The 13,902-nt window shown below is 38.8% G+C and overlaps 1 protein-coding gene across 3 annotated transcripts in view; it reads right to left on the bottom strand.

Annotated features, from left to right (window-relative positions):
* Window positions 1-11,182: 11,182 nt before the first annotated feature.
* Window positions 11,183-13,902, bottom strand: part of tanc1b (tetratricopeptide repeat, ankyrin repeat and coiled-coil containing 1b) — a 118,952-nt gene continuing 116,232 nt past the window's right edge. For all 3 annotated transcript variants that reach the window (XM_046844163.1, XM_046844179.1, XM_046844171.1), the window contains one exon: window positions 11,183-13,798. In XM_046844163.1, coding sequence (XP_046700119.1) covers window positions 12,430-13,798 — 1,369 coding nt within the window. In that variant the 3' untranslated portion in view covers window positions 11,183-12,429. The remainder of the gene's footprint in view (window positions 13,799-13,902) is intronic.

Here is a 13,902-nt window from a genome sequence, read left to right as displayed (position 1 = left end):
CATCTTCCCCTTCCCTCCTTCAGATACCACAGCTTCTGCTTGAATCTCAGCATACCTGGTGGACATATCTTTGTGGGACATATCTCAAGGCTCTTTTCAACTTCCACTAGATGTCCAATCAGCAGAGTCACTGGCTATCTTTAAGTGACGGGTGAAGACCTACCTCTTCCTGAAACACTTAAAATAGCACTTTTTACTACAACACTCTCAACAGTGTTGTAGGCTGATGGTATCTTAAGTTTGTAATCTAGCGAACAAGTGTTTTGTGAAGCATTTTGTATGTCACTCTGGATAAAGATGTCTGCTATATGCCATAAATGTCATCAGAAACCAAGCATTTGGCTTGGTTTCAGCTGGAGATGTCCAGTGGGTCAGAGTTCCAACCCTGTATAATGTCAAGATTTATATTTCATGTCTCGTATACTGCTGCCTTGGGCTGGGTTTAATCCAGCAAGTTTTTTTTAAACACTTAAGTTATTTTGTTTGGAAATGATTTTCTATAATAATTGGATTCCGTTTATTCATATAGGTCTAAAGCAGAACTCTGACTCATGAAAATAGGCATCAGTAGCAGTTTTCACATGTTGGCATCGAGAGATTCTTCCATCAAATCACTGTTTAAGGTCCGACTAGGTCGAGGTGAGAGGACACAGTGGATACTGTGAGGATTTACTATGGAAACACTCTATGATATGTTTTATGAAGGGTGAGCATTTTACTATTCTGTGAGTGTGAACAGATTCTTTCTCATTTTGAAATGTATGAACTGTGAAGAATGCCTGTAAATGTAATTATTTATTCTGGGCTTCATAATGACTACTGCCACTGCTCTGAATTCACACTGCTCACTTGAGTGAACTCTGGCTGCAGGAATACAATTGCCTGAAGCAGGTGAAGGGAGCAAAAACTGGAGCTTGATTACTGGAGCTAGAGATAGAGTTTAAAAAAATCTAGTAAAGACTGTGTCTGCCAGACCACAAACCGGTGAAAGTGGGAGTTTTTATTTAAATTGTAGTGTAACTAGATAATCGTTGATATGGCCATCTAATCCGTCCAGAATATTTTGTCTATTTCTTGTTTAGGCCAGTGGGATGTGGATTACTGCACTGCCATCTAGTGGCTACATGTCATAATATATTGCTTCAGGATTGTTTACTGGAGCTGGCATTGAATACATATAGTTGGCAATCATTGTTTATGGGGATAGATGGCAGTGCAATGCAGTTTAAAACCGGCTTACCTTAAAATATACGTTATACATAGTGTGAGCATCGTTTAGGGTGTGATAAATGCTGGAAAATAAATAAAAAGGTATTTGTGTGTGTGTGTGTGTGTGTGTGTGTGTGTGTGTGTGTGTGTGTGTGTGTGTGTGTGTGTGTTTGTGTTAGTCTGAAGGGCACCAGTTTATTTCTTGGCTGATTGTGGACAGAGGGAAATGGAGAACAGGAAAAAACAGGCTTTTTTTAAAACTTGTTTTTGCTGGTTCACTCTTTCATATCTCTCTCTCTCTCTCTCTCTCTCTCTCTCTCTCTCTCTTTCTCTCTCTCTTTTTACTGGTACCCTTGCCTTTTAGGATAACATCACATTTTAATATAGATGAAATCTTAGTATTTCTTAAAATGTTACATTTGACAGTCCAGGAAGCTGTTTTTTCTTCATGGTTATTTAAAAAGACCCCTAAGGCCTGATTTCTATGAGGCAGCTACACTGCTTTGCTGGAAATAGTCTAACTTGTTAGCTATTTTAATGACTAATTTATAAATGAAGACCATTTATCTCTGCTACACAGTCAGAAATGTGTTTATTTCTTTACAGACTGCTTGATGTAACACACAGAAACAACACACAGAGGAGATGGTGACAGACTCCACCCCATGAGTTGACTGTCATTTATTTGCACATCATCTCGGACTAGTTTGCTTTCAGCTGTGGGACGTTTCAAAGCATTTATTTTGAGTTCATTAGTCAGTCTAATAAACTGTTCAGCAGAGATTAGGATTAATTAGATGTCTCATAACTTTCTCAGGTTAAATGTGGAAACAACAAGCCTTATTGCAGGTGATTAATACTGTATATCTCTCGGAAGCTGTAGTCAGGTTTTGGCTTCGTGAGATCAAATCATCCAATTTATTTATTTTATTAATTAGTTTATTATCTATCTATTTGCATGTCTTTTTTTTCTAGTCCTGTTTTCACAATAAAATCATGAGTAAAATAGTGGCTTCAGGAAATCAGGAAACGATAATAGTTTTATATTCTAGCATTGAAGAACTACAGTAAAGTTGTGCTTTTCTTTCTCGGTTAGAGAGGTATGGCTTAACCTTTTTAAATTCATTGTTTGTCTAATCAAGATGCTGTTATAAATAAAAAAAAAAAAATGCAGGCATTTCATACAGAGCTCCCTGTGTGTATTTCAGATAGATGTCCCATTTATTGACATTTATCAATGTGACATTTATTTTTTAAATATCTCTAAAAACTGAACCTTGTGTCAAATAAAATTGGTGTGTGTGTGTGTGTGTGTGTGTGTGTGTGTGTGTGTGTGTGTGTGTGTGTGTGTGTGTGTGTGTACATTTTAGACAGTCAGGTGACAAGATTTTGATTGCCTTCTGGTGGACAGTACAGCCAGCTGAGAATATGGATGAGTTCCCAGCATGCAACAGCCCCTTCCAAACAAGCCACTCACTGTGCCATGTACAGCAGCCAGGTTCTGTTCTGGCCTGAGGAACAAACCAAGTCAAGTCTAATCAGATTTAACATCATCATGATCTTGCATTATCTAGTCACCCTGTTGCACTCCAGCTATGCATGCACCTGAGCATATACAATCTCTACAAATCACTAAACATCCTGATTTAATCTGCTCTGGCATGCTAAACACCATTACTCACAAAAAAGTGTGTAAAGTTCGATATTACATTTAAAAAGTGTAACTTGCGAAACTGCTATAGCGGTAGAATTTTACACTGCATGCTTTCAAAAGAAATCAAATAATGCATCACACCCCACCCTACTGAGATTTAAATAAAAAGGTATTAATAAATAAATAAAAAGGTATTTGTGTGTGTGTGTGTGTGTGTGTGTGTGTGTGTGTGTGTGTGTGTGTGTGTGTGTGAGGACTAAATGAACATTAGCTGTGTGCCTTTTCTAAAGCATTTATCTTTGTAGTATGACTGCTTCTTGTTCAGTTCAGAGCTGTTTTCTTATGCCAGTGTTTCTGTCCTGTCTCTTTGTTGCCATGGTAACAGTCACGACTGGCTAGGAAGTGCATCCCAGGTCACTTCCTGTTGAGAATCTTCAAGGGAGACTTTTGTTTTAGACAAACCTCCCCACGGAGAGAGATAAATAAGTCAGGTACAGGACTGCTGTGATATTGTATATATATTTTTTTTCTTTGGGGAAATTGGCAGACTTGCTTGTGCTGATGGGTTTTATTAGTCTCTGTAGCACGCCTGCGTACAGCTCATCAGGTGAAAATCCACTAGTATTAAAAATAAGCATGTTGCCATTAGTATCTGGGAGTCTGGGAACGCATAATTTTCCCTGCTCCATGGGTGAGTAGCCTGAGCCACCCATTAGCTCATGCATTCATATATATATATATATATATAAACCTTTAAACAAGATCCACTGTCTAAAGATACTGTAGCTGTTTGAAAAGCTGTCGGGACTTCATGTGTCTATCGCTAAAGTACATCATCTAACTGGCTCCAGGACTGTAATGCTCACATTCATACTCTATATCCTTTTACCACAGTTAATAATCTCTGCCTTTACTCTTTTACACCTGCATACTGTAGGCTTCTTGTTAAATTTCTGTTCATGTCATTGAAGGTATTTTTGCTCATGTGGATGTAGATCTAGAATATATGACCTAAAGTTTGTAGATATCTGACCATCGAACTTGTATGTGCTTTTGGAACATCCTGTTCTAGATTCAGTTCCCTATTGCTGTTAAAATAATCTACTCTCCATGGAAGGCTTTGTGATTATTCAGTTAAAAGAGCATATTAATTTGTGCTCACATTTTGGCCAGAAGTCCAGTTCATTTTAGAGGTGTTCAGTGGGGTTGTGGTCTTTCTGGTTCTTCCACACTAATCGTGGCAAACCATGTTACAACTGTTTCTTCAACACACACACACACACACACACACACACACACACACACACACACACACACACACGTTTGTTTGACGAACATTTTCTCTCTCTCTTTTTTTTTGGCTACTAAGTGTCTCTGTCAGCTAATTGTCCATTTGTCTGTTATTTGTTACATATTCAAATATGTCTTATGCTAGCTTTTTGTTAACCTGTGTGTGTGTGTGTGTGTGTGTGTGTGTGTGTGTGTGTGTGTGTGTATGTGTGTGTGTGTTCTTCCCATGTAAACAGATCAAAGAGAGGTTTCACAGAACCAAACAATTTCTTTCATGGCATTTGCCAGACGATCTTATTCAGAGCAGTTGATTGTTAAGGGCCTCTGCTAAAGGGCCCATCTGAGCAATTTAGTGAAGCTCCTTAAACAACCTTCTGATCCATAGAGTAAAAAGTAAATAAGGAAGCATGACCTGGGTCTTTTGAAGCTGTTGCAATTGTGTATTTTTTGCTGCAGAATGAGGGAGCTGTCTTTGACTGAGTAACACAGCGTGAGAGGTAATTGCTCTCTCTCTGTCTTCTGCTTCACACTTTCTCCTGCTGTGATCCAAACAGCTGACCCTTAAGAGACCTCTTCACACTTCCACTCTTTTTCTTACTCTGTTTTTTTTTCCATGCGGATTAGATTTAATAGGTCCCTTTCACCCCCCCTGTAAATGTAAACCTGCCTGAGCTCTTCTTTACTTCTATACTGTCATTCTGGAGGTCTGATGATGGCATGTGAGATGTAAATTGTTTAATCATTACAAAACAATAAACTATATAATAAAAGTTTGTTCAATTCATTTGAAAGCAAAGTTAAATTATTTTTGCATCAAACTTTAATACCTTGCTCTTTACATAATCTTGGTGTTTATTTAATCCATCACAGTAGCACAGCTTTAAACCTAAACTCCCTTAAATTTAACGCTTTTGGTTCTACACCTCCCTACTTCAATACGATTATCCAAAAATCTACAATACACACTTTCATTTTTTCCAAATCCCTAAATGAAGATATATTCTAGTAGTTTCAGTTCAGGTGGATGAGCTTTTCACCTGTAATGCTTAACATGCATCACACTGTCAGCACGGTACTTGTATTAATAATTAGGTCAGGATTATCATTTGTAATATTGACCAGGTTCAGCATGGAGCTCATCAATTCTATGTGTGTGTGTGTGTGTGTGTGTGTGTGTGTGTGTGTGTGTGTGTGTGTGTGTATCCAGTGCTGTGTTGATCAGCCACACTGTGCCCTGCAGTTAGGTGTTCGCGCCATGCTGACAGATGGCACAGGACTCTGGTTGTAAGACAGAGCAGGCACTGGTGCCAGGAGAGCTCTCTCTCCACATGTACAACGAAAAAAGCCTTCCTGTTCCCAGGCAGCATCCATACGCAGCCACTCAGAACCCTCAGGCTCTGACAAATCAACATTTTATAGAGTTTGTGCCAGTGCAGACCGACCACACAGCTCAGCCCAAAGAGCTTTACTGAAAAATAAAGTCATCTTTCATATTGACATGCACTGAATATTACTTGGAGCTATAAACTAATGACATACTGTATTCTGCAGATAAAACAATTTTTATTTTTTAACCTCACTTTTTATAACCATTTATAAGTACTTTGTATGATGTGAAGATGAAGAGGATGAATTAAGGCATTTAACAAACTCGAGGAGCAGTTCGGATCTAAATGGTTATTAATAGTTTCCTATTTGAGCTAAAGAATTAGGAATTAAATAAAGCATTCTGCTGCTGGAAAATAATCAGTGGTCGAGTTACACAAACATCTCACAGACAGCTTTGCCATAGTAAAGATTTTAGTAAAGATGCCTGAACATTTCTTTCACGGCCAAATAATAATTGTTTTTAATCCATTCAATAGGCTTCAATAAGCCGGTGTCAAGGGCATGCCATACTGTTAGAATGGAAAGCGTGTCTGCGAAAGTGCATTAGTATAAACCTGGGAATTTTCTTGCAGCCAGGACTGTTGCTTAATGACAACGAATAAACGTTTCCTGCCCAGTCAGATTTGATAACTTTATATTTTGTTCCCGCACGCATGTGAAATGTCTGTAATGAAAGTGGTTTCAAGAGGCAGGCGGAGACGCACAGAAAATGGGATAAAAGCCAAACAGGTAGACAGAAGCTTCAAAGCCTGGTTGTTACTGAGATCTGCAGTCACTCATGCCTGAGACACACAGTGTGACTGACTAAAGCAGAGGCAAACATGAGCCTAATCTCAAATATTCCTGCACATTAATTCCCTTTTATAGGAACCGGAAGATTTGTAATGAAGAGAGATTGACAAGAGAGTGGAAGGTTATTAAGACTCTACTATGATGAAATTTCTGACCTCTAAAGGCTGATGGGAGAAATGGGATATGGCAGGTTGATGTTTTTTTTTTCTTTACACTGAACAGAGGAGGGTATTTTGTGATTGTTGAAAATATTTTTAAAAGCACTATCCTTTTCTATCCTCTATCCTCTACCCAGAAAAATAGCACCATGGTTTCAGAATGGAGGCATGTTCTAAAAAGAATACCAAGAAAACATAATCGTATGAATGTAATTCGACAAAATATTTGCCAGAAATGGAATTTTCGAAAAACATTCGGCACCACCCCAACAAAATACACACTTCTTTCTCCTGTTTCTGGTACATAACCTTCTTTCATGAATACACCAATCTCTCCACATGGCACAGATTGCTGCGAATCTACAATACTGCCTGATTTCTGTTTGTCACTCCGAAGCCTCAGCTGGCTGAAGCTCAGTGACGAAGGCTAAAGGCAGTTTACTGGCAGCTTTCAGATTGTGTGCTTTAGCTAGAAATGGGATCTAGTGTATTCACAAAAGCTAAATGAGGCTTCGTGTGTAATTTACACTCTATCTAACAGATGTGTGAGGACAAAATGTCCGTCCCCCCTACCCCAACCAATGTACCTTAGATTCTTCATGACTTCTGGTGCATATGAGCAAACAATAACTCTGGACTATTAGTTGTATGAATAGAAAGCTATACAATAGATTAAAAAAAAAGCTTATGACACTGTGGGGTACAGGTGTGATTAAAAAGCCTTCAAGAAATTATTACTGTGTAATTATATTAAAAAAAAATCGTATTTATTGCTGAAAGATTGTGAGACATTGCTCTGAATAATCATTTAAAAAGTTTCTAGTTTACATATAGAAATATTGGTAGTATTTGATTTGATTCCCTTCACTACTGATTTAAAGTCCACTGTAGTTTAATCTGGTATATATCTGGATTTTGCTAGAAAACGTTAAAAAATCCCTTAAAAAAAAATGCATGATATAAATGTTTGTCACTGGTACTTAAGCTTAGAACCTTTATTTTTAAATGTAATCTTGGCAATAATAAATGTAGTGCAATTTAAACACAGTTGGACCTTTTTGCAGCTGTTAGAACTTTGGGTATATTTACATCGATTTTATTTCAGATGAGCATTAATATATTGTTAAATCTGTATAAAAGCAAACGAATCAGCCGATATCACGATTCTCATTCTTTAGTGGAGTTTCACACATTCACAAACGCACAAGCGTGCAAATTGAAGTGCTTTCCTGATGTATCTGGGAGGCAGAACAGATGCCGAGTCAGGTTTATTACATTTATTTTCACTGATGCTGGAAATGCTTCAGAGACGAGCTGTCTGTCTACCTTGCCATGAGATTTAAGAAGCTGGATTTGAAGTGATGAAGTGTTTTATTAACAGATATGACTACACAGGCAAAGAAACACTTCTTAACGGGATTTACCACTGTTTATGTTTGTCAAATAACTGTTATTCTTTTTCAATAGACTTTTCTGTGTTATCCACAATGGAAAATACATTTTCTCAGCAATGTTTGATTGAAACGGACAGCTCTCGCTTTAAAACGAAATCATCTTGTTTGCCTGTAGAATAGAGATGGCAAAAGTACACATATTCTTCACTTTAATAGAAGTACAGATACACATGTTTTAAAAGACTCTGGTAAAAGTTTTTAAAAAGTGGTCAACATTTTTTCTCTCAAGTTAAAGGTAAGAAATATGGGCTTTGACATGTACGTGAATGAAAAGTAGCCATTACTACTACCTGTTTTAGTGTCACACTGCTAACTGGACCTCACAAATTATTCATATATTAATACAAAATAATTTTAATTGTTGCTACTTAATGAATGTATCCAGGCTGAACATCCACCATATACAGTGGGGCAAAAAAGTATTTAGTCAGCCACCAATTGTGCAAGTCCTCCCACTTAAAAAGACGAGAGAGGCCTGTAATTTCATCATAGGTAAACTTCAACTATTAGAGACAAAATGAGGAAAAAAAAATCCCGAAAATCACATTGTCTGATTTTTTAAGAATTAACTCGCAAATTATGGTGGAAAATAAGTATTTGGTCACCTACAAAAAAGCAAGATTTCTGGCTCTTACAGACCTGTAACTTCTTCTTTAAGAGGCTCCTCGGTCCTCCACTTGTTACCTGTATTAATGGCATATCTGCTGTAGAAATACTAAAATATTGAGGTATCCAGCTGCTGTAGTTTGTATTTAATGCTGGTGTCCCAGAAAAGTTCCTAGGAAGTCATAAACAGTTCATTGTGGGTGCAGGTTAGTGGGCTTTAATGTTATATCACTTATGTCCTGGAGAGGTGGTAGTTTATTGATTAAGGCATTGGATGATCCTAAGGTCATAAGGGTCAAATCCCACCTACACCAGCTGTCACTCCTGGGCCTCTGTGCAAGGCCCTTAACCCCATATCTTGGTTTATCATCAATGCCTTGGGTTCCATGAAATTTCGGAGTAAGAACGGGAGCTTTGAGGATGGATTGGACTGTAGTTAATGTCAACAGTCTGCTACACTGATTTAGGACTACAGTTTGCTTCTGATCACCATCACTGCACCCAGCAACATCGTTTATCTGTAATAAATGGACATTTGGTGGAACCCAGATGAAGATGGGTTCCCTCTTGAGTCTGGTTCCTCTCAAGGTTTCTTCCTTATGCCATCTCGGGGAGTTTTTCCTTGCCACAGTCGCCACCGGCATGCTCATCAGGGATAAACGTACACTTATAAAGAACATATTCACTTTTAATCACCACATTATCTGTGTAAAGCTGCTTTGAGACAATGTTCATTGTTAAAAGTGCTATACAAATAAAAATTAATTGATATTATTTGAATTGAATAGCTGCTCATTTGTATAAATTAGATAAAATGAAGTTGCTTTAAATTAGAGTGTCTGCCAAATGCTTTAAATGTAAATGTCTCATGTTCTTTCTTTGTTTCATTAAAAACTAGACTAGATTTAGGAAGATTCCCAAAACAAAGTGCCCAAATCTACTCTTCATCTACATTTCTACAAGTTTCTGCAAACTATATTAACAAAAGTGTTAAAATGCCATTAAAAAAAATATCTAAATGGACCTTTTGATTTTAGGTCTCATTAAAACATGAAGAAATTATGATTTCCTGCTAAAACTGTGTGAGGAAATAAAATGAAAATATAGTTTCTAATGGCACTGGTGGCCAAAAGTGTGTTTCTAACATCCTGTTGTTTGAGCATTTCAGCTCTCAGCATGACAAGTACAAAACTTTTAGTAAGCTGGAGAACACATAGGGCTAAATCTTATGTTGGCCACTGTACATTTGTGCTTTTAGTGTAGAACACTTCTGACTGATGCATGGCCATCAGATTAAATCAGGCATTTTCAGTGCTTATGTAACTGCTCTCTAAATGGATGGCTACGTCTCAGAGAGAGGAAACTGAGAGGACTGGAATGATTGGCAATTCTGATCCTGCTGTGATAAACTTTCTGCACTGCAGCACTATCATTACTTCACACACAACTTACTAAGTGGCATTAGGCTTCTGTAGAGCTACACTGATTTTACCTGTGTTTATTTAATATCCTCTGTTTAGGATTTTTTCAGGACAGTTTTTACTAAATTTCTAGGTGAGTTCCTTCCAGGAGTATTCATGTTGAGACAGATTCTCTGAAAACTAAGATTAACTTGTAGTCTAATTCTAATCAAGTTTGTTTCTATAGCGCTTTTCACAACAGACATCGTCTCGAAGCAGCTTTACAGAAATCAACAGTCAATCTGAATGGTGTGTATTTATCCCTGATGAGCAGCCATGGCAACTGTGGCAAGGAAAAACTCCCTTAGATGTTATGAGAAAGAAACCTTGAGAGGAACCAGATTTAAAAGGGGAACCCATCCTCATTTGGAGGGGGGGTCTGATTGTACCACACTGATCGATACTTGGGAAACACAACATTAGACGGTATTACACGATGCCTTACCAAAAAAACAGTCACTGATTGGATTTACATAAAATACCCCATGGTGGAAGATAAATCTCATGGTCATGAAAAGATGTTTTTCTGAGAGGGCAAGTAAACAACAAATAAAAGATCAGAGAAGTCATAGAAAATGCTGGATTGTGTTCAATAGTTCTAGATCTAAAATCAAATGTTAGTTTAACTCAAAACATATATTTCTTTTAATGTTAAAGACATAAAATGCTGAGTTGACAACTTGTATTTACATGGGAGATTCAATTGGTGTACATACAGTATAACAAAGGTTTTCTTGTTCATTTTACATACAATTTCAAGTTGAATTTACTTAAAAATGGTGCATATGTATTTTAAGTAAATCGAACACATCCTTTTCCCCCCAGTGTGTGGTGAGCTGAATGATTGTAATTGGAGATCTTTAAAGCACTTGGTGAAGTTACATGTATAATAATGAGTAAACAAGAGCATTCACATGACAGGATCTTAAACGATTGGGACTAAACAGCTGTCACTGCTGACTGGAAAAACAACTTTAATTTGCTAGAGTGTATAATAATAGGACTGCAGCGCAGTGAAAAATCAAGTGGTTACCTTGTGGTTACCCTTTTTCCAAAGCGATGCACCCTTAGGATGCATAGTGCCTCCTGTACGAGCCTCTAGGGGCAGTGTTACGCTCTGGATACATTGTGCTATATCTTTAGCTGAACAGAATGACAGTAATGCAGGGGGACTGTTTATCAGTGAGATTTATTATTTCCTGTTGAATAATGGCAGTAATGCATCTTTACAGCATGTAATTAAAGAAAAGTACAGTTCACATTACTGAAACATGGCAACATCTGCAAATAAAATACTTATTAAAATAGAATTTCCGATCCCCCCAAGCCTGATATCTCTCATTATACTACATTTACTCTTTATTAAAAATGGCAACTGTCACATGCACTTCAACCTATGTCATCTCCATAGAGCTTCTTATTGAAATATTTTAGCAGCTGTGCAAAAATAACTATATAAAATATATTGCTTTTACAATTGCCAAGCCATAGGTGCTGTAAATAAATTATCTCGGACAGCAAAACAACAAGCACAGAGGAGAGAAGATTTATTTTAACATTATAGGGCAGATTTATATGTAACATACAAACAGGGGTCTATTTTTAATAACCTCAAACATCTGGGGAAAAAGAAGAAAAAAAAAAAAAAGTGCATAAAATGACACACAAACACACAATTTTCCCATAAGTCAAATACAATGACAGACTTTTACATAGAATAAAGGGCTTGAAAAATACAAGTATTATTTACAAAGCTAAAAGCCATTTGTCAAATCCAGTCTTGGAGTAGAGTGTAGTGTTTCCTTGACCTAGAACACCTGCTTCAGCTCATACGAGGCTTCAATCTGATTAGCTGAAAGAGCATGACAAACTGCTATTCTAACACAGGTTCAAAGATGCACTGCACTAGTGGTTAAAGTGTACTCATTATTGACCTCTACTTTTTTGTACTTTGCTTTTTTTTCTTTTTTTTTTAGCAATTGATCACATTGTACTCATTATGTTTCAGCACCAGTGACACAATGTCATCAGATAAACCTAGTGTGTGTGTGTGTGTGTTATGAGCACTTGACAGGTTTGCGGTATTGGATTGTAAAGTTCTATATGTGGGTTTATGTACATCCCTATGCAGTGGTTTGTTTCTAGTGTGGCTGAAGCACGGTATGACAGCAGCCCATTAGCACATTGGTTTGGCCTCACAGGATAAACCAAACATTTTTTGTTAAGTGAAACTTAAATAGGATTTAGTCATTAGGCCTGATACAGTGTACAATGAAAGATGACTGAAAACAAAATCCCTTTATTTAATGCTGAAGATGTTTTCTGTGTGTGTGAGAGAGGGAGAAAGAGTGTGAGTGATGGGAGAGCAAATGAAAGAGCAAGGTGCAATGGATTTCTGCGTTTGTTATGAATGGGCTTTATACGTTGGATTCAATAAAGGATCGCTTTGGTTTCATTGAAGCTACATGAATAGCAGGATTATCTCGGCTTAAGCTGGGATGTTTGGGCTTGTTGTCCATGTAGGAATGTGCCATGGCCACCGCTGGCTTGGGCTCTTTGTAAGAGGTGGCGGCCTGACAGAACTTGTCACTGAATGGCGTACAGTGCAGACTCCCATTGTGCAGACTCCCTAAACCAACACCCTGAGAGGAGGATTTAAGTTGCTCAGGGTAAGTGCTACCCGGTTTGGCAAAGGCTAGCTCACTGTTCACTCCTGCAGACGACATGCTGTGGCTGTCTGAGTGACTCTGCCAGCAACGGGACACTGGCTGCTGGCTCTGCTGATGGTGATGCTGCTGAAAGCGCGCCGTTTTGTCCATAACGCCCATGAAAGGTCGGGGTTTGAACTCTTGGCTGGCAGGCTTGCTTTTGTCCACGCTGCTTTTGGTGCGAACGTCTGGCCCATGCATCTTGCCGCTGTCTGATAGGCTGCTGCTGGATGCCAGGCTGCTGGTGGAGCTCGACACTCTCATGCTGCCAGGCTGAGATCCAGAGCCTGATCCTGCTCCCTGAAAGGACTCTTTCCTTAGCTCCTGCCCTTGAGCTCCATGTCCTGCTGACAGAGCCAGGCCCTCTAAGGAGCTCACTGAGTGAGCCAAGATTCTCTCTGGCACCCTGTTTGAGCTACATGACACAAACGCCTCAGACAGCAGAAGCCCTTCACTGTCATGGTGAGTTGTGGCAGAAAGAGGACACCTGTCCACTTCACTAGGGGGCGATAGAGGGCTGATGTCAATGCCTGGCCCTGCTTTCAGCATGTGACGACTAGGGACTGGGCTGGATGAGCCATGGTTCTGTGACTGGGTCTTACTGACCACAGGACATGTGGAACTTAGATGCTGGTTGGTTTTGACAATCTGGGCTTGTTTAGTGGGCTGGAGAATCAGGCTCTTGTGTGCTAGTGGTTCTCGCTGCTGCTGCTGCTGCTGCTGTCGCTGACTCTGCCTATGAGTAGGAGGAGAGTTCGACTCTGGCAGGGTCCGATTAAATGAGTACAAGCTTTGGGACCAGGCTTCAGTTCTTGTGTCCATCTTAGAGGTGTCCTCTTCTTCATGAAGCTCCCTACTTAAGCTGTTCTCTGTTCCGTCTTCGTCTTCCTCCCCCTCTTCATGCTCATGGTCAGAGTCTTGGGAGACAGTAGACTGGCTCATCACTCCCTGTTTATTTTGTGCACGTTGCATTTGTTTGCACTCCTCCTCTACTCGAGCCAGCAGACGCCGAATCTCACGATTATTTGGGCAGAGCTTGGATGCTTCATGTAGGTCAGCTAGTGCTGCAGGAAACTGCCTATAATTGGAAGTGATAGAAGAAATATTAAAACATTTAAAGTATGCAAGGTGTACAGGCTATAGGAAAATAGGAAAACCTGATACAGCAAGAAGAGTGCTATC

Source organism: Silurus meridionalis, chromosome 3 (assembly GCF_014805685.1).
Source record: "Silurus meridionalis isolate SWU-2019-XX chromosome 3, ASM1480568v1, whole genome shotgun sequence".
Taxonomy (NCBI): domain Eukaryota; kingdom Metazoa; phylum Chordata; class Actinopteri; order Siluriformes; family Siluridae; genus Silurus; species Silurus meridionalis.
Note: the sequence above shows the minus strand (reverse complement) of the source record. Positions and strands in the feature narration are given on the sequence as shown.